General features: G+C 44.9%; 1 protein-coding gene across 2 annotated transcripts in view; it reads left to right on the forward strand.

Annotated features, from left to right (window-relative positions):
* myo5b (myosin VB) overlaps positions 1 to 18,030 on the forward strand; it is a 338,678-nt gene that overhangs the window by 279,028 nt on the left and 41,620 nt on the right. Inside the window, exons 23-26 of one of the 2 annotated variants that reach the window (XM_041190990.1) lie at positions 3,492 to 3,585; positions 11,397 to 11,545; positions 13,544 to 13,663; positions 14,765 to 14,902. In XM_041190990.1, the coding sequence (XP_041046924.1) occupies positions 3,492 to 3,585; positions 11,397 to 11,545; positions 13,544 to 13,663; positions 14,765 to 14,902 (501 nt within the window). The remainder of the gene's footprint in view (positions 1 to 3,491; positions 3,586 to 11,396; positions 11,546 to 13,543; positions 13,664 to 14,764; positions 14,903 to 18,030) is intronic. The other variant, XM_041190998.1, reaches the window with a different exon arrangement.

The raw sequence follows: 18,030 nt of genomic DNA on the forward strand, positions 1-18,030 counted from the left end.
TATAAAATGTTTAATTGTCGTATGAGGGGACATGTCAGGAATATTATTTTCTCCCTTTAATAAAGTTTTCAAACTTGAGCCGAGCTCCCTGAGGCAGCACTTTGCCTCAGGGAGATTTGTGCGCTCTTTTACATGCATTCGCGCAAAAGAGCGCACTCTTGGCTCTCGGAATCCCCTCCTTCCCCCGCCCACACAGGGACCGCACAGCACTTCCAGTTGGACGTCACGCCTTAATTGGCCCACCCACATAAAATGGCAACGCGCCCCCAACTGGGGGCACCAATCGGAAATCCGCCCTCCCGTGCCCGCACCCGCACAACCGCCCCCCCGACGAGGGGAAATTGCTGCCCACAGACTACATGAGTAAGACTAAATGGGTAGAGCCAGCAGGTTCCTTTAGCAGAGGAACTTGGTAAGACTGTTGGGTTTTTACAGCAATCAGTCTGCTTTCATGTTCAAATTTTTCTGTGCCAGATTTATTGAATTCATTGTTACAGCTTGCCATGCTGGAGTTTAACCTTTCAACCTTTGGTCCAGTCCAATAACCACTACAATACCAAAGCCTGTAATTAGGACCTTCCACATTCATATGACTCAGTACCATACAACACTGCCTCTATGAACATGCATTAGAGGAACTAAATTAAACAGGTTAACAAATGCAGATGATGCTTGTTCCAAGATGCTTGTGTCCACATTTTAAGATGCCAAGTTACTGACCTCAACTGAGAAACCCAAATTATGAACTTTATCTCATAGGTGGGAGGCTGCCTTCATGATGTACAAAGCCACCTGAAGCCAAATTTTCTTAATGCCAATCAATCAGTAATGTGATCGTCCATGTAAAGCAAAAGCTTTACCCATTAATTTTGCACACCATGAAGAATGAGCTCTGTGACTCCTCAATCAGACTACAATCAATTACATTGATGCCAACCTTGCAATATTTTGTTGAAGACTTTTGCAACAATGATCATTACCAAGCCAAAGGCAATTACTATGGCTGCTTCAGAGACTATTGCAAAGTTTTATTGCTGAATGCTTAATAAAGTGAAGAGAGGCAATTTTCTCTCAAGTGTTCGGAGATTTCTGTTTCTCCAAATTAGTGTCAGAGTGAAAAATCTCTACAATAACAGTAAAAAGAAAAATTCTAAGGGGAGGACCCACCATCTGTGGTTAACTAAAGAAGTTAAGGAAAGCATCAAACTTAAGGAAAAAGCATACAACTCTGCAAAGATGAGTGGCAGGACAGATGATTCGACAGAATATAAAGAACGGCAGAGAATGACTAAAAGGTTAATCAGGAGAAAGAAAAGGGTATGAGAGGAAGCTCGCTAGAAATGTAAAAATGGATAGCAAGAGTTTCTACAGGTATTTAAAAAGGCTAAGAGTAAGTAAAATGAGTTTTGGTCCTCTAGAGAATGACAGTTAGTAGTAGATAATAAGGAAATGGCAGAAAAAATGAACAAATATTTTGTTTCTGCGTTCACTATAGAGGATACAAAAAACGTTTCAGTAATAGCTGCAAATCAATGTTTTCTCTTGTGGGTGAGTCCAGAACTAGGGGGCACGGTTTTAAAATTAGGGGTCACCCTTTTAGGTCAGAGATGAGGAGAAAATTTTTCTCACAGAGGGTTGTGCAACTTTGAAACTCTCTGCCTCAGAAGGTAGCGGAGGTGGGGTTATTGAATATTTTTGAGGCAGAGGGAGATAGATTCTTGTTAGGCGAGGGAATCAAAGGTTAGCGGGGTTAGATGGAAATGTGGAAATCGAAACACAGGAAGATCAGCCATGATCTTATTGATCGGTGGAGCAGGCTCAAGGGGCCGAATGGTCTACTCCTGTTCCTATTTCTTATGTTCTTAAAAGTATGTTTAGAAATTGAAATTCTGAATTGCTTCTGATGGAATTGCGCTGGATAAATCAGACACAATTTCTTCTGAAACAAAAACAGAAAATGCTGGAAAACCTCAGCAGGTCTAACAGCATCTGTGGCGAGAAAAACAGAGTTAGCATTTCAAGTCTGTATGACTTTTCTTCTGAATTGCGGTAGAAAGCTCCTGTGTAACCCTTATATAAAAAAAATGGCACTTTTTAAGAACAAGAAAATGCAATTGGTGTCATCCATTTTTATTTATCTAACTTCATCTAACCACCTTCTCAGCTCAATCCCTTCTCTATTCCAAAATCATCTCCGGTGTGTGGACTCATTTAAAGGCTGGAATGATCCAGCCCTCCTGCAGTGGGTTCCCCTGCAGCAGGGCCGGTGAACCATTGAAATCTCCGTTCGCATCAGCGGGAACGGAAGATCCTGCCAGTGTAAGGGGCTGGGAAATTCTGGCCAATGGCCTTCAGAGATAACTTAATCAATGTGCTCTCTCATTTTAATTTTATGTTTCTCCCAAATGTTATTTGGGACCTATGCTACAATGTCTATTTGTGGGGAAAGTCCAGAACTAAAGGCCAAAAATAGGTGCTAATGAATCCAATAATAAAAACATAGAAACTAGGAACAGGAGTAGGCCATTTGGCCCTTCAAGCCTGCTCCGCCATTCATTATGATCATGGCTGATCATCCAACTCAATAGCCTGCTCCCGCTTTCTCCCCATACCCTTTGATCCCTTTTGCCCCAAGAGCTATATTTAATCCTTCTTGAAAACATATAATGTTTTGGTCTCAACTACTTTCTGTGGTAACGAATTCCACAGGCTCACCACTCTCTGGGTGAAGAAATTTCACCTCGTCTCAGTCCTAAATGGTCTACCCCATATCCTCAGACTGTGATCCCTGGTTCTGGACTGCCCCATCATCAGGAACATCCTTCCTGCGTCTACCCTGTCTAGTCCTGTTAGAATTTTATAGGTTTCTATGAGATCCCTCCTCATTCTTCTGAACTTGAGTGAATATAATCCTAATCGACTCAATCCCTCCTCATATGTCAGTCCTGCCATCCCAATGAATTCAGGAGAAACTTCTTTACTTGGAGTGTTGTGAATGTGGAACTTGCTGCCACATGGAGTGGTTGAGGCAAATAGCATAGATGTATTTACTGGTATTTAGTTGGTAAATATATGAGGAAGAAAAAAATATAGGGTGAGATCAAGTAGAGTGGGAAGAAGCTCATGTGGAGCATAGACAGGTTGGGCCAAATGACCCGTTTCTATGCTGCAAATTCTATGTAAACAAAACTTGGCATCCTGATCACTGCTGGAAAGTGCATGTCTGAGTGCAGTGCCATTCCTAGTTTAATAATTTACTGATGCTGGTTGCCAAGGATGACACATGAGTCGCAGGAGTATGGCAGACACCTTGGAAATATATCACAGTGCAAGACAACACTCTGTGACAATGAGAGATAATTGCGGTTGGGAAGAAAAACCTCCTACTCACTTTAGAAGGTTTAATATTTAATGTTCTTTTACCTAAAGGAAGTAGCATTTAAATCAGTAACTATGTGGTAAAGTGGTTGCTTTTGATTTTCTCTTGCTAGCGTGTGCTGGATCTGGAGAAGGAGAACACACTGCTGAAAGATGAGAAAGAGGAACTGAACCAGAGCATCAAGAATGAGTCCAAGGATCTAGCAGGTGAGATGAATTATTGTGATGGTGCCAAGTTTCTCTAGTTTTGCCTATGGCCCTCTAAAACACCTGTGATTTAGAGGCATAAGAATGAGATCTGACTGTGCATATGACATTCTCGAACATAGGAGGGACTGATCTGGATCCACTAATACTGCTGTGAGCTATCTATTCGAAAATGTTAGGGATAGCTGTACCTTATGAAACATGTGAAATTATGTGATTTGTTCTTAAACACTGCCTTTCCATTCCTTAATATTTGTATTCTCACCTTAACATGCATTAAGTAATCCTTTCTTAGTGCTATAAACAGTGAAAGGCTCATTGTTTTGCTCAATTGCAGGATTTTTTTCCACTGTGTCGTTTTTGTGTGTAACATACCCAAAATTCATGCCTGCTGAAACTCCCATTGAAAGGCAAACAGACTGGAGAGGCTAACTGACCTACTCCTGTTTCTATGGGCTGAGTTTTACGCTGATCAGGCAGGCGTGCGCCTGACCCGATTGGGCGTAAAATCGCGCAAGATGGCGTCGGGTGTGCATCCTGATGTCATCCTGCACTCGCGAGATATTTCGGTTGGCGGGCACACACAGGTGTCGGAGCCACGCCCGCCGTCAATTAAAGTGGCAATCTCATGTTGCCAATGTGATTTTGCTCTTGTCGCACGGACCGGCGATCAGCCGACATTTTGCAAAACCTCATCCATGGGCAGGATAAAAAGGGTCAGCAGCATTGCCAGTGTGAGTAGGGAGGAGTGTTGGAGATAGTTTGCTGCTGGTTGCTTATTGGTACTTGGCAGCTTCATTTCAGTTTGGGACTTCGTTGTTAGTATTTCCAGGCTGCATGTGAGGACTCATTGGTGTCTCCAAGGACCCTGGAGAATTCAGACCGTGTGGACCCTTTCAGGTGTCACACGACCGCCTTTTACCCTGGTACTGGGGATTGTGGTCTCCGCTGGAGGCACCTCCTCTGAGGAGGAAGAGAGGGGCAGAAGGGAGAGGAGGCCAGGTGACCCTATGAGCTTCCAGGAGAGTGACCGATGGGAGGAGTGGTGCAAGCACAAGGGGCGCAAGGCCTTCAGGTAGCTCAAGGTGGAAGGGGCCGCAGAAGATGCCACTATCCTGCTGCCATGGTTTATAGGCAGCGATGCAGCTACCTCAACATGTCTGAGGTGCAGTGCCAAAGGAGGCTCCACCTTTCGAGGGAGAATGTGACCTCTGTTTGTCATATGATTGGGCCTGAGATCACCTCCAACTGTGTGAGTGGACACCCCATGCCAGTGGCACTGAAGGTCACAGTGGCCCTCAAATTTTATGCCTCTGGCTCTTTCCAGGGCTCAGTGGGGCATCAGTGTGGAGTGTCCCAATCAGTTGTCAACAGGTGGGTCAAGCTGGTGACAGAAGCTCTATTCAGGTGGGTCATAACATTTATTCATTTCTGTACAGACGAGGCCAGCCATGCTAGGCGAACCAGAGGGTTTGCAGCAATTGCTGGGTTCCCCTGCATCCAGGGTGCAATTGACTGCACTCACGTGGCCATCAAAGCGCCAGCGGATCAGCCAGGTGCCTTTGTCAATAGGAAGGGATTCCACTCCATGAACATGCAGATAGTTTGTGACCACAAGACGCATATTCTTCAGGTCTGTGCAAGATACCCTGGCAGCTCCCATGATGCTTACATCCTCAGACACTCCTAGGTGCCGAGGATCTTCAGTGCTCCAGCCCGATTGGATGGATGGCTGCTGGGTGACAAGGGCTATCCATTTAAAAGGTGGCTTATGACGCCTCTTCGCCACCCAAGGACAAAGGCAGAGCACCGTTATAATATGGGTCATGCCTCCACAAGGGCGGTGATAGAGAGGACCATAGGTCTTCTGAAGATGTACTTCCAATGCCTGGACCGTTCAGGGGGAGCACTACAATACCCCCCAGAGCAGGTGTCACTGATCATGGTTGCATGCTGCGCTCTCCACAATCTGGCTCTGGCAAGGGGAGGATCCACTGGAGGCAGAGGATCTTTGGACAGCTCCACAGGCCACAGAGGATGAATCCAGTAGTGAGTCAGAAGAGGAGCACGGTGAGGAGAATGCTGAGGGCATGGAGGCAGATCTCTGTGACCTCCAGGGAGGCAGGGATACCAGGCTTGCCTTGATCCAACGCTCTTTTAGCTAGGCTGCCAAAGATCCACTCCCACCTCATGCCAGGGCTGCCGCTTCCATCCAGGATGTCTGAAATGCCCCGTCATATGAACCCAAAATCCATTCAGTGCCTGTGGAATAAAGTTCAGAGCCACTCACGTCCAGCATCAAATACTGGCATACCCTGCACCAAAAAATAGGTGAAGCATACTCAGGCCATCACAAGAAAAGCAAATTTAATCTTATTGTCACATTCAAATCATATTGACGTGACCATTATTGGCATTTGCCAGAAAGATATAATAATTTTCAAAATGTTATTGGAATTTATTATAGAGTAATAGTGGCTTCTGTGTCTATGGGCCTGTGAGTGTGTGTATGTGTGTGGGACTTAACTGAATTAAGGACAGCTGGTCTGAAGGCTTTGATGTAAGAAGAGAAGCTGGGTTTGAAATGCTAAATAGGTAAACATGTGTGAATGTGAAATGTAAAGCGAACATTTGCATTTTTAAATAAACCAGACTAACTTGAATTCAAAAGAGGGGGTGAATTGTTTCACCTAGCCAGAAGAAGGTAAGAAACAGCGGGCAGAATTTTGCCCTTGTGGGCTGGCGGTCCCCACCGGCTTGGCGGCGGGCAGGCAGCCGAACTCCGCCGCCGAAATGGGGCTCACTGCCATTTTGAGTGGGCGGGCCAATTAAGGCCCGCCTAGCAGCCTTCCCAACAGGAAGTGCTTATGCGCTTCCTGTGCGGGGGTGGTGGTTGGGGGGGAGGGGTAGGGAGTCCCCATCTGTCAAAGTGTGCTCTTTCGCGTATGTGCTCGAAAGAGCGCACTGCTACCTGAGACCAAGTGTTATCTCAGGGAGATTACTGACAGGTTAAAAAAAACTCCAAAAATAGAAAAATATTAAAATTATTAACATGTCCCCCTTATGTGACAATGTCACACGAGATGGGACATGTTAATAAGAAACACATAAACTTTATGAAACTTTTAAAAAACGGACATGAAACCTCATCCCGTCAGTGGATGAAGTTTCATGTATAATCAGGAGCCAACTGGGGCTCCTGGCCTGCCCGCCAACCTTAAGGTTGGACGGGCAGGTCTTTAACATACTTAACTATCCTGTCAATGGCCTTAATTGGCCATTGACAGGTCAGCGGGCAGACAGCTGATTTCGCTGTCCACCCACCTTCCTGAAAATTTAAAGGGACCGGGATGACGTCGGGGGTTTCTCCTGACGTCATCCTGCATCATTTTCCTGTTGGCGAGCGGGCCCTACCCCCAAATCGCCAACAGGAAAATCCTGGCCAGTGTGTTTATTTTTCCCAAAGATTAGAGGTAAAATTAGTACTATGATAGACTTTTATTATTAGAGAAGTAAAGTCCAAAGGAGAGAAGGCTGTGTGTAAGGACAGGCATTCTAACATCTAACACATGTGTGAAAAGTCTCCAGCATCTAAGCCTGAAGCTGCTGTCTACAGGGAACCGAAGCTGAGAAAAACTCATTTTGCATTTGACTGTCCAGGGTGTGTGCTTCGCCTGGGTCTTTTAAAATCTATATGTTTTACTGTTGCCTTAATGGAGGTGTAACTGGGAGATAGATTAATCAGGAGGGCTAGGCGTTATCATATAATTTGTAGATCTATGTATGTGCTTAAAAATTATTTCTTTTATTAATAAATGTTTAATTTACTTTTGTAAAAACCCTCTAAGACTCGATGGATGTATTACTACTGAATTCAAGGCTCGCATCTCGAAATAAATATACAAATTGCAAAACATTGTGGCAGTTGTTTCAAGTTTCCCTTTGGGATTTGAGCAGCTCAGCATTTACCGATTTACCATTGGCTGTGCCATAACATGTTGATGTCCACACCAGTAGACATATAAACCAAACATAACTGAACAGAAGTCACCAGTGAACTCTTATGCTCATGGTGCCTTAAACTTACATTTGCGAGTGCTGTGTCTTGGTGCCCCCCTCACCCCCCCACCTTGCTGGCAGGGACATTAGAGACAGCCTGCTGACCCTGGTGTCTTGTTGGCCTTGATGACCTTGGTGGTCATCCTCTGGTCAGTGGAGCCTGTGCTGGCCCCACCTGGGAGGGTGCAGCTAGTGCCACAGCTGGTATCTCCTCATCATCGCAGCCTCATCTAATGTCACAGTGGGGTGGTGGAACTGCTGCCGCCATCTGGAGCGCTCTGGGAGGAGCCCACAGAGACAATGGGCAGGTTGTGTGCCAATGTCAGGTCGCTCTGGACCTCCCTGCTTGCCATTGACGGACCAGAGTGGGAACTGTACTCATCCAGGCAATTGGGAGTATTCCATCACACTCCTGACTTGTGCCTTGTGGATGGCGGAGAGGCTTTGGGGAGTTGGGAGGTGAGATACTCATCGCACGATTCCTAGCCTCTGACCTACTCTTGTAGCCACAGTATTTATATGACTAGTCCAGTTCAGTTTCTGGTCAATGGTAACCCCCAGGATGTTGATAATGGGAGATTCAGTGATGGTAATGCCATTGAACATCAAGGGGCGATGGTTGGACTCTCTTTTGTTGGAGGTGGTCTTTGCCTTGCACCTATGTGGCGTGAATGTTACTTGCCACTTGTCAGCCCAAGCCTTGATATTGCCCAGGTCTTGCTGCACTTGGACTTGGACTGTTTCAGTATCTGAGGAGTCACGAATGGTGCTGAACATTATGGAATCATCAGTGAACATCCCCACTTCTGACCTTATGATGGAAGAAAGTTCACAGATGAAGCAGCTGAAGACGGTTGGGCCGAGGACACTACCCTGAGGAACTACTGTAGTGAAGTACTGAAGCTGAGATGGCTGATCTCCAATAACCACAACCATTTTCCTTTGTGCTAGGTATGGCTCTAAACAGCAAAAGGTTTTCCCCCTAATTCCCATTGACTCCAGTTTTGTTAGGGCTCCTTGATGCCACACTCGGTCAAATGCTGCTTTGATGTCAAGGGCAGTCACTGTCTCCGCACCTCAGGAGTTCAGCTCTTTTGTCCATGTTTGAACCAAGGCTGTAATGAGGTCAGGCACGAGTGGCCCTGGCGGAACCTGAACTGGGTGTCAGTGAGCAGGTTATTGCTAAGCAAGTGCCCCTTGATAGCACTGTTGATGACCCCTTCCATCACTTTACTGATGATCAAGAGTAGACTGATGGGCCAGAAATTGGCTGAGTTGGATTGTCCTGCTTTTTGTGTACAGGACATACCTGGGCAATTTTCCACATAGCCGGATAGATATCAGTGTTGTAGCTGTACTGGTCCAGCTTGGCTAGGCGCGTGGCAAGTTCTGCAGCACAAGTCTTCAGTACCATTGCCGGAATATTGCCAGGGTCCATAGTCTTTACAGTATCCAGTGCCTTCAGCTGTTTCTTGATATCACGTGGAGTGAATCAGATTGGCTGAAGACTGGCATGTGTGAGGCTGGGGACCTCCGGAGGAGGCTGAATGGATCATCCAATCGACACTTCTGGCTGAAGGTTGTAGCAAATGCTTCACCCTTATATTTGCACTGATATGCTGGGCTCCTCCATCATTGAGAATGGGGATATTTGTGGAGCCTCCTCCTCCAGTGAGTTGTTTAATTGTCCACCACCATTCACGACTGGATGTGGTAGGACTGCTGAGCTTAGATCTGATCCGTTGGTTGTGGGATTGCATAGCCCTGTTTATCACTTGTTGGTTATGCTGTTTGGCTTGCAAGTAGTCCTGTGTTATAGCTTCACCATATTGACAACTCATTTTTAGGTATGCCTGGTGTTGCTCCTGCCGTGCCCTCCTGCACTCTTCATTGAACCAGGGTTGATTCTCTGGCTTGATGGTAATTGTAGAGTGGGGAGGCCATGAGATTACAGGTTATTTTTGAGTACAATTCTGCTGCTGCTGATTGCTTATGCTCTCCGTGGACTCATCCACAACAGAGACCATGGCACACATACCCTCATAGATCTCTGCCAGATCCTATCCTCCCGCACATACTGCTGGATGTCCAGCAGCTGCCACCTAATGGACGACTCCAGAGGTTCATCACCTGTCTTTGACACAGCATCATCCTGGTCTCCAGCAGTCCTCCTTCAGCCGGCGCGCTGGGCACTCTCTACCTCCGCCCGCACCTCAAGCGAGTGTGAAGTGCCCTCAGCAATGTACACTGACAATGTAGCTGACAATCTAACGCCCACCAAGGAGCTGGTATCTGTCCTGGTGCCTGGTTCAGAGAGTGGGTGTGATGAAGGTGCAGATGAAGCCCGGCAGTCCTCTGGCATCAGAGGTGGCCCTTCTAGGTCCAGAGAGCAAGTACATGCTGGCGATTCTAAGGGAGAACAAGGACATGTCATTAGTTAAAGTTATCACACCATCACTGTGCATGCCAGGTGAGACAATGGAGATCTGCATCATGGTGCCATCGTCTTTCAATGATCAACGGGGACTCAAGGTTTGGGGCTCCCATCAATTAAGAGACCACACTAGAGTGGTTGCACAAGCCAAAACTCTCACCTCCGTGCACTGCGATTTTACCTTCATCCGACACCCCTGCCTCTCCATGACTGGTTGCACTTGGAAAATGCCAGCACTCCAGCTCCAGGGTGTCCTGCTTGAACCTGGTCAGCAGCAGCAGGTTGGGTGGGCCTCCGCCTGTCCATGACCTCTCCAATTGGCTATGGCTAGCCTTCTGCTGAAAGGATAGAGAAGCAATGATTAGTTCACTCTCTACCTGCAGCGCCTTTGCTGCCTGGCTGACCCAACCTGAGGAACACCTTTCAGGGCACATCCGAGCCGTGGCCCTCGGTCTGCAAGGCAATCAGTCCAAGCTGCCAGGTCTCATCCCCTTGGCCACCTCCAGCGTCATTGAACAGTTGGCACTCAGATGCTAACACCCCTGAGCTTCACGGGGGGATGACTAGCCCTAAACACTTCACCACACTGACCCATGCCAACATGGTACTCATTCTTCCTGAGTGCAGCAGGTCTTTGCAGCAGGTAATTGAACCTCTTGTGGCACTGCACCCCTGTGTGCCGCACAACGTCAAGGCTGCTCACCTAGGCTGCCACCTCCTCCCAGGCTTTCATCAGGCATGGTGGCCTCCTCCTTCTGTCCCTTGGTACAAGGGTGTCCCTTCTAGCAGCATCCTCCTCCAGGAGGACCGTGAGGCACTCTTCTGAAAACGGGAGGGGCCAAGTGCCCTCCCGCCTAGCGTCTCCAGCCTCTGCCGAGGCCATAAGTACCATCTCCACAATGCAGACTGTATGCTTCTTCACTGACAGCCTTCAAGGGGCTGCCTGTGCCATTTTTAAACTAGCCGCCGGGTCACCATTGGACCTGGCAGCCAACAGGCCCCCGCCCGGCCCTTCCCAGCCATTGGGAAGCCGCGTTTCACAGTGGGTGGGCTTTAATTGGCCAGCCAGTGTGAAATCGCGGTCATGGGCTAATCGCAGCGAGGACCTGTTTCCTGGCCGCACCCGGGATCACCAATCCCACCCACCCGCCGAGCTGAAGATTCAGCTCTATGTTCCTAAATTATGTCAATTGGAGTTTTCCTTTTAAGTGTGAATAAGCACAGCAAACCAAGTACACAGGGAACATGTGAATCTGATTAGCAATATTTTTTTCCACTTCAACCCATTGCCTATAACAGGATTGCATTGTATCTACAGAAAGATTTACACAGAAGACAGCGAAGGAAAATGAGCTGGCAAAGAAGGAACTGGATGAAGAACGCTCTCGTTATCAAAACCTCCTGAAAGAGTATTCCCGTCTGGAGCAGCGCTACGACAATCTGCGTGAGGAGATTACCTTAATTAAGGTGATTTTCTAAAGCCATACATGTTAATTAGGTTTTTTTTAAAGCACAAATATATATAGTGAAAATGCCCAACATTTGAGATTGAGCAGGACTTGCATATATTTCTGAACTCTGGTGCAATTTGTGTCAGGAAATACCCAGAATTTAGGGCCAATTTCCACTTCTAAAGGTGCAACAGAGATGGTCGTGGATAGGGTGCACAGTGTCTCGTGTAGATGTTGGAAGCTCACAGACAGAGCAGATGAAAAGAGGGCATCAAAGTCATTTATGTCATTTCCCAGCTAACGAGGCTGCTAGAAACAATGTTCAATCTACCAAGAAAACTGTCATTTTCTGTTTAGAACACCTAGTCAAAATTGCATTTGGATCCCAATGATGTCATCGGGACCCAATTTGCATGGGATTTAAAAGTTCATTGGCAGATCAGGTGAAAATAGGATGTGGCGGCTTCTGGCAATCCAGTGGCAGGTAAGTAACTGGTGATTTTAGCTGTCAATCCAGCAGGATTAAGATTGCCCCTATCATGTCTCAGGAAGAATGGGAGGAGGTCCTCTGCTCCCGGTGGATGCTATGCTCATGTGGGCTATGAGTCAGAGATAAGACGATAACAATATAGGTCAGAGAATCAAACTTTATGTGACTAAGGCTTCTTACTGGAAGCACAAGGACCTTGGGATTACCTGATACCCAGAGTGGAGACATGCTAGGAGCAAATCATGACTAATCACAGTCCTGCAATTACCTCATTCCCAGAGTGGAGACATGATAGGAGCAAATCATGACCAATCACAGTCCTGCAAGAGTATTTTGCTCTGTTGGAGCTTATCAATATGATAGAGTGATCTTACATCTGGAGTGGATCCGAGGTACAGGGGCCACACTTGAACACAAATGAGTTTTGGATGCCCATTGTAAATCCCTATGTTGCATGTTTTCAAAGCACCATCAACAAATCTTCATCAACACTTGAATAGTGTCTCAACAGCCAATTAAAGAGGACTGTTGAGAGTTGTGTTTAAGGCCTACAAATTAAGCCAGTCATATCTTCCAGGTTGGTGGAAAAATAGGAATTCAGCCTACAACAATAGAAAAATAGTGTGAAAGGTAAATATAGCTTTATTCTTCAGCTCATTTTCTCCCCTGAACCTGCTAACAAAGTAGGTTTTTGGCACTGGCAGTCCAACATCATTCTTTCAAGTGACCATTCTTCTTATGCGATAAGTGATGTGAGTTTAGGGAGACTATCCTTGGAAAACATCACAGTTCTGGCCTCATGCTATATTCATGCACCCTCAGGACTGGGAGGAAGAAACTACAGTCAATATTCTCCGCCCTCGACCAGAGATACACAGATTAAATTTTTGAAATTAATTAAACATCCAGATTAGGAATTTAATATGGGATTCTCTGGCTTGTTTGGCTCAGTTTCACTTTGGAAAGTACCTTTATGTGGGCGACACAGTGGTGTAGTGGTTTAGAGTTGCTGCCTCACAGCTCCAGGGACCCGGGTTTGATCCTGACCTTGGGTGTTGACTGTGTGGAGTTTGCACATTCTCCCTGTGTCTGTGTGGGTTTCCGCTGGGTGCTCCAGTTTCCTCCCAACACCCAAAGATGTGCTGGTTAGGTAGATTGGCTTTGGTAAATAGCCCCTTTTTGTATGTGAGTGAGTATGTGCTCTGTGATGGTGTCCCATCCTGGGTGTACTCCGCCTAGCACCCATTGCCTGTTGGGATAGGCTCCAACTCCCCATGACCTTGAATTGGATGAACCAGTTCTGGAAAAGTGAGTGAGTGAAATATCTTTATCTACTGTGTCATTTGGGGAGCTCTGTGATATAAAACAATTCCCTAAGACATGGTCAGCTCAGGTAAGGATGTCAGCATTGTATGACATGGTGATACTATAACGTTGTGGAGTTCCGAAGGTTTTAAAAGTACTTTGTCAATTAATCTTTTCTTTCATTCCACTAATTCCCATTTATTTATAAAATTATTACAGCACACTCCAGGCCACCGGAGAAACCCCTCCAATCAAAGCAGTCTCGGATCAGATTCTAACTACCCTTCCATCTCTACATCTGAGGTTGGGGATACAGAGGATGCAGTACAGTTGGTGGAGGTGAGACTCAGGACAGATTTTGAATTCTGTAACTTCACAACACAAATACATACAATTTAGCAAGAAACAATGAGAAAAAGCACTAACAGTGCATCTAAAATAATCAGATGTGCAGCATTTTTCTAAACATAAAATCATACAATGCAGAAGGAGGCCATTTAGCCCATTATGCCTGTGTCAGCTGTTTGAAAGACATCTCTAATTAATGCCACTTCCCTGATCTTTTCCAATAGCCCTATAAATATTGTCTTTTTTTAAAATACCTTGTCATCTCCTTTTTGAAAGTTATTTGGCTTCCACCACCCTTTCAGACAGTGCATTCAAAATCATAACTTACTGCTCTTCTAACTGTTGAGGTTATGCTGAGCATGATTAAAGAATAACACTAGAAATCTGGGTGCTTAACTGTCTCCAGCTTCTATTCCTTTCAAAGTTATCAGTGTGTGTTGGGTAGGTTTGATTTGACCCTCCAACAAATTTTTGGTGGACTGTGATTTTTGGAACTGTTCTCTGTGATATCACTTGATTTAAAATTTAGGAAGCAGGAAAGGCACGTCACTATACCATCCATCCATAGGCTATGTATCATCCGCTCCGTTTTCAATCTCTTCCTATCCCAATTGATTTCCTAAGGGAGTGTTCTGCACATACGTTTCCCGGTTTACCCAATCCCCTCGTTCCAATGGTAAAACAAGCAAAATTTACAATACCTCCTAACTTTAGACCCTCCATTAGACCAGTTTGACTTCTTTGGTTTGACCTTTGCATGTCCCAGAAGCTCAGTAGCCATCCTGAAATCCATCTTGGGAACATTATGTCCTTTTGCTTCAGAGGATTTTTTAAAAAAAAGAAAGAGAAATTAATGAACAAGCACACAGATCTTGTTGACTACACTTGATTATGATGAACAGTCACACATGAGCTTTGTGATGCCATGGGCAGAAATGTTGGTGTATTGTGCAGTCACCTTGGTGTAATGCATAGCTATTCTTGTAATGTAGCAATACATTTAATGATAAATCGTTATGAGCCAATGGAGGAAGCTGTCTTTCATGGAAGATTGCCTGGTTTGGTGTATTTCAGATCTTTTTTTCTTCACAGGAAGCTGGCTTGGAGAATGCTGCCATGGATATGACTATATTCCTGAAACTGCAGAAGCGAGTACGGGAACTGGAACAAGAAAGAAAGTCACTGCGAACTGAGATTGAGCAAAAAGAAGCTGCGGAAACAAAAAAGGTGGTATGGTAATAAATGGGCGACGAAACTTTGCGTGAACGCGCTTGAAAATACAAAATTCACCAAGCTTCATGTCTCAGTACCAACTTTATTTACATTATCACAGGCAACCTATTTGCTATTAAATGATAATGGAGGTTTCCTTGTCAAAAGCAATCTCTCTCGTCAATAGCTCGTGGACCAAGTGCATTATCTGATGTGTTACAGAGCCATACAAACCTGGAAGCTTCTGGGTTCAATTCCTGCTCTGATTTCAGCTGCAGCAGCCATTGGGCTCCTATAGTTAGCCTCATCACCTATTGATTAGTGAAGGGAATAGTTGCTGCAGATTCCTTTTCTTGTTGCAGGTTTGGATTTTGGATGAGGCCCAGATGATGTTAAATAGCTGAAAATTATCACTGTCCAACATCACCAGTAGTTTGGGCAGGGTGACACCAGTGTTTATGAAACCATAGCACCCTTCCTTCATGAGACATAGGGTAGAGGATGAGGAGAAAAACAGTCCCCAAATAGAAGTACACAGTAGGAAGAAATTTATGCCATGATTAGAGATCATTTTAATAAAAGCAACATGCTGCAGAAGGAGACAATGTTCTTTTAAAAAAATGTCAAATTATGCTATCAAAAACAGTGCACGGTAAGGGACATTGTGCATGTCACAACTAAGAGTGGGGTAACCCACAGTGAATTCAGTCTGGCTAATGGACTATGATCATGCAATGGTGTTTGATGGACTTGGCATTCAGGAGGTTAAAGTTGGCTTAACTAAGCATAGGCCAGGAGAGCAGAAATGAGGAATGTAGGACAATTCTGTTTCAGTCCTCCTATTCCAAGAAAAATTATATCGGCTATATCCTGTCCTATAGGTAGTAAATATCCCAGTAGGTGAAGCACATGTTGATAATCATGAAATACTGTATATATCACTACAGAAATCTGTTGCAAGATTTGGTTTTAAGTTAAAATAAATTGCATTGACATTTGTCAGACCAATTTATCTTCTGATACATGCATAGAATCACAGAGCACAGAAGGAGGTAACTCAGATCATTATGCCTATGCCAGCTCTTTAAAACAGCGATCCAATTAGTCCTATTTCCCTGCTCTTTTCCCATAAAGTAGTTTTGTTTTTCTTTTCAAGTGTACGTCCAATTCTCTTTGAAACTTACTATTGAATTTACTTCCACTAACCTTTCTGGCTCTGCATTCCAAATAATTCATTGCGCAAAATAATTTCCCCTCATTTCCCTGTGGTTCACTTGCTGTTATATTAATCCTTTGTCCTCTGTTTACAGATCCTCCTGCCAAAAGAAACACTTTCTCCCTGTCTACTCTATCAAAGCTCTTTAATAGTTTTGAACACGGTTATTAAATCAGCCCCTCTGCTCTGAGGAGAACAATTCCAGCTTCTCTGACCTCTCCATATGTTGTCCCTCATCCCTAGGAAAAAAAAACAAAATGCTGGAAATACTCAGCAGGCAGCATCTGTGGAAAGAAACAGAGTTAACATTTCAGGTTAAGATGATCTATCATCAGAATCTCAACCTGAAACATGGAGCAGGATTTTTAGGTCGGCATGTGAATGTGATTGACAGGCCCCAGGAGTGGCCAGGGAACAGACAGCCACCCATGATCAGCCCCCAACCGTGATTTCACGCCACTGACCAATTAACGGCCAGCCAGCATGAAGCGCGCGCTGAAATGCTCAGTGCTGCTGGGGTGGGGGTGGGAAGCGTGCAGGCGCTGACGTAAGTGCGGGTGCTGTGGAGCACCGAATGAAGGCAGAGAGCTGCCTCAGGGAGCTAAGAATTGAAAACCAATAAATAAAGATGATAAAATCTGGAAAAAAAATGTCCACGCATCAGAATCAGTCAGCTGAACATAAACATGATGAAAATTCTATCAATACATTTTTATGTTTTTAAATTTAATAACGGAAACCTCATCCCACTGTTGAATGAGGTTTCATCAAAGTGTAAAGTCCGCCTGGGAGATTCGCCTGTCCACCAACTGTAAGATTGGACGGACCATGAAAAATCTGGGACAGTTGGAACCTTAACAACTTTAATTGTCATCTTAATTGTTGGCGGGCGTGTTTTCGACACTTGCGTGCGCTCACCAACCGAAATATCGCGCGAGCACGGAATGACGTTGGGACGCTCGCCCGATGTCGTCTCTTGTGATTTTGTGTCTGATTGGGTCGGGCACATGCCCGCATGCCGACCTAAAAATTCTGTCCATGAACTCTGTTTCTTTTCACAGATGTTGCCTGGCCTGCTGAATATTTCCAGCATTTTTTGTTTGTATTTGAAGATTTCCTGCATCTGCAGTGCTTTGCTTTTCCCTCATCCCTGGTATCATTCCAATGAAGCTTCTCTGCTTCCTCTCCAGTTCCTTAACATCCTTTAAAAAAAAACCTGAATTTTATTTTCTCTGAAATACTATGAAGTAGTATTATCTCTCATGATGGCCTTAATTCCCCAAATGTGCGCTGAAGATAATCTCTTCTACAAATTAAGAAAGAGTTGTTTTGTGAAGGTAAAGTTTTCCCATACTGCTCAGTGCAATACAGAAGCATAATCTATGGATAATCGAGTACTTTTGCTCTCACTAAAGAATATGGAAATCTAAATACAATTAGAATAGAACTGCTGTTCAGAAAGAATTGCACACGCTCTTACCAAATGATTGAAAATTATTTTTCTCCCCTGAAAAGCTTATCATTTGTGATTTATTTGGCTGGCCAGATAACTGCAATGTCATTGTGGAACTGTGCACAACAGACAATCCTAGATTTAATCCCTAGTCTATATTGAGTTCCTTATATCATTTGAATAGCAGATGGGAGGCTGCAATTAACTTTGATGTCCTTGGCTGTGTGGGACACTCAGTGTCAAGCCACATCCACTGATGTGGGTGGACATAAAGTGTTAGTTGTGCTGAGTCCTTGACGTCAAATACTTGCCAATGCTCTGATTAGAGGTACATATAAAGAATTGCCTCTTGGATGGGGTAATGTACAGGAAGGCTGCCTCTACCTGTGTATTTATATCCTCAAATAAGTCAATATTTTTAAGAAAAAAATCTTAAGAAAATGGAGAGTATTGTATTTTTTCCAGGTATTTTTCTCC

This window comes from Carcharodon carcharias, chromosome 1, assembly GCF_017639515.1.
Source record: "Carcharodon carcharias isolate sCarCar2 chromosome 1, sCarCar2.pri, whole genome shotgun sequence".
Classification (NCBI taxonomy): domain Eukaryota; kingdom Metazoa; phylum Chordata; class Chondrichthyes; order Lamniformes; family Lamnidae; genus Carcharodon; species Carcharodon carcharias.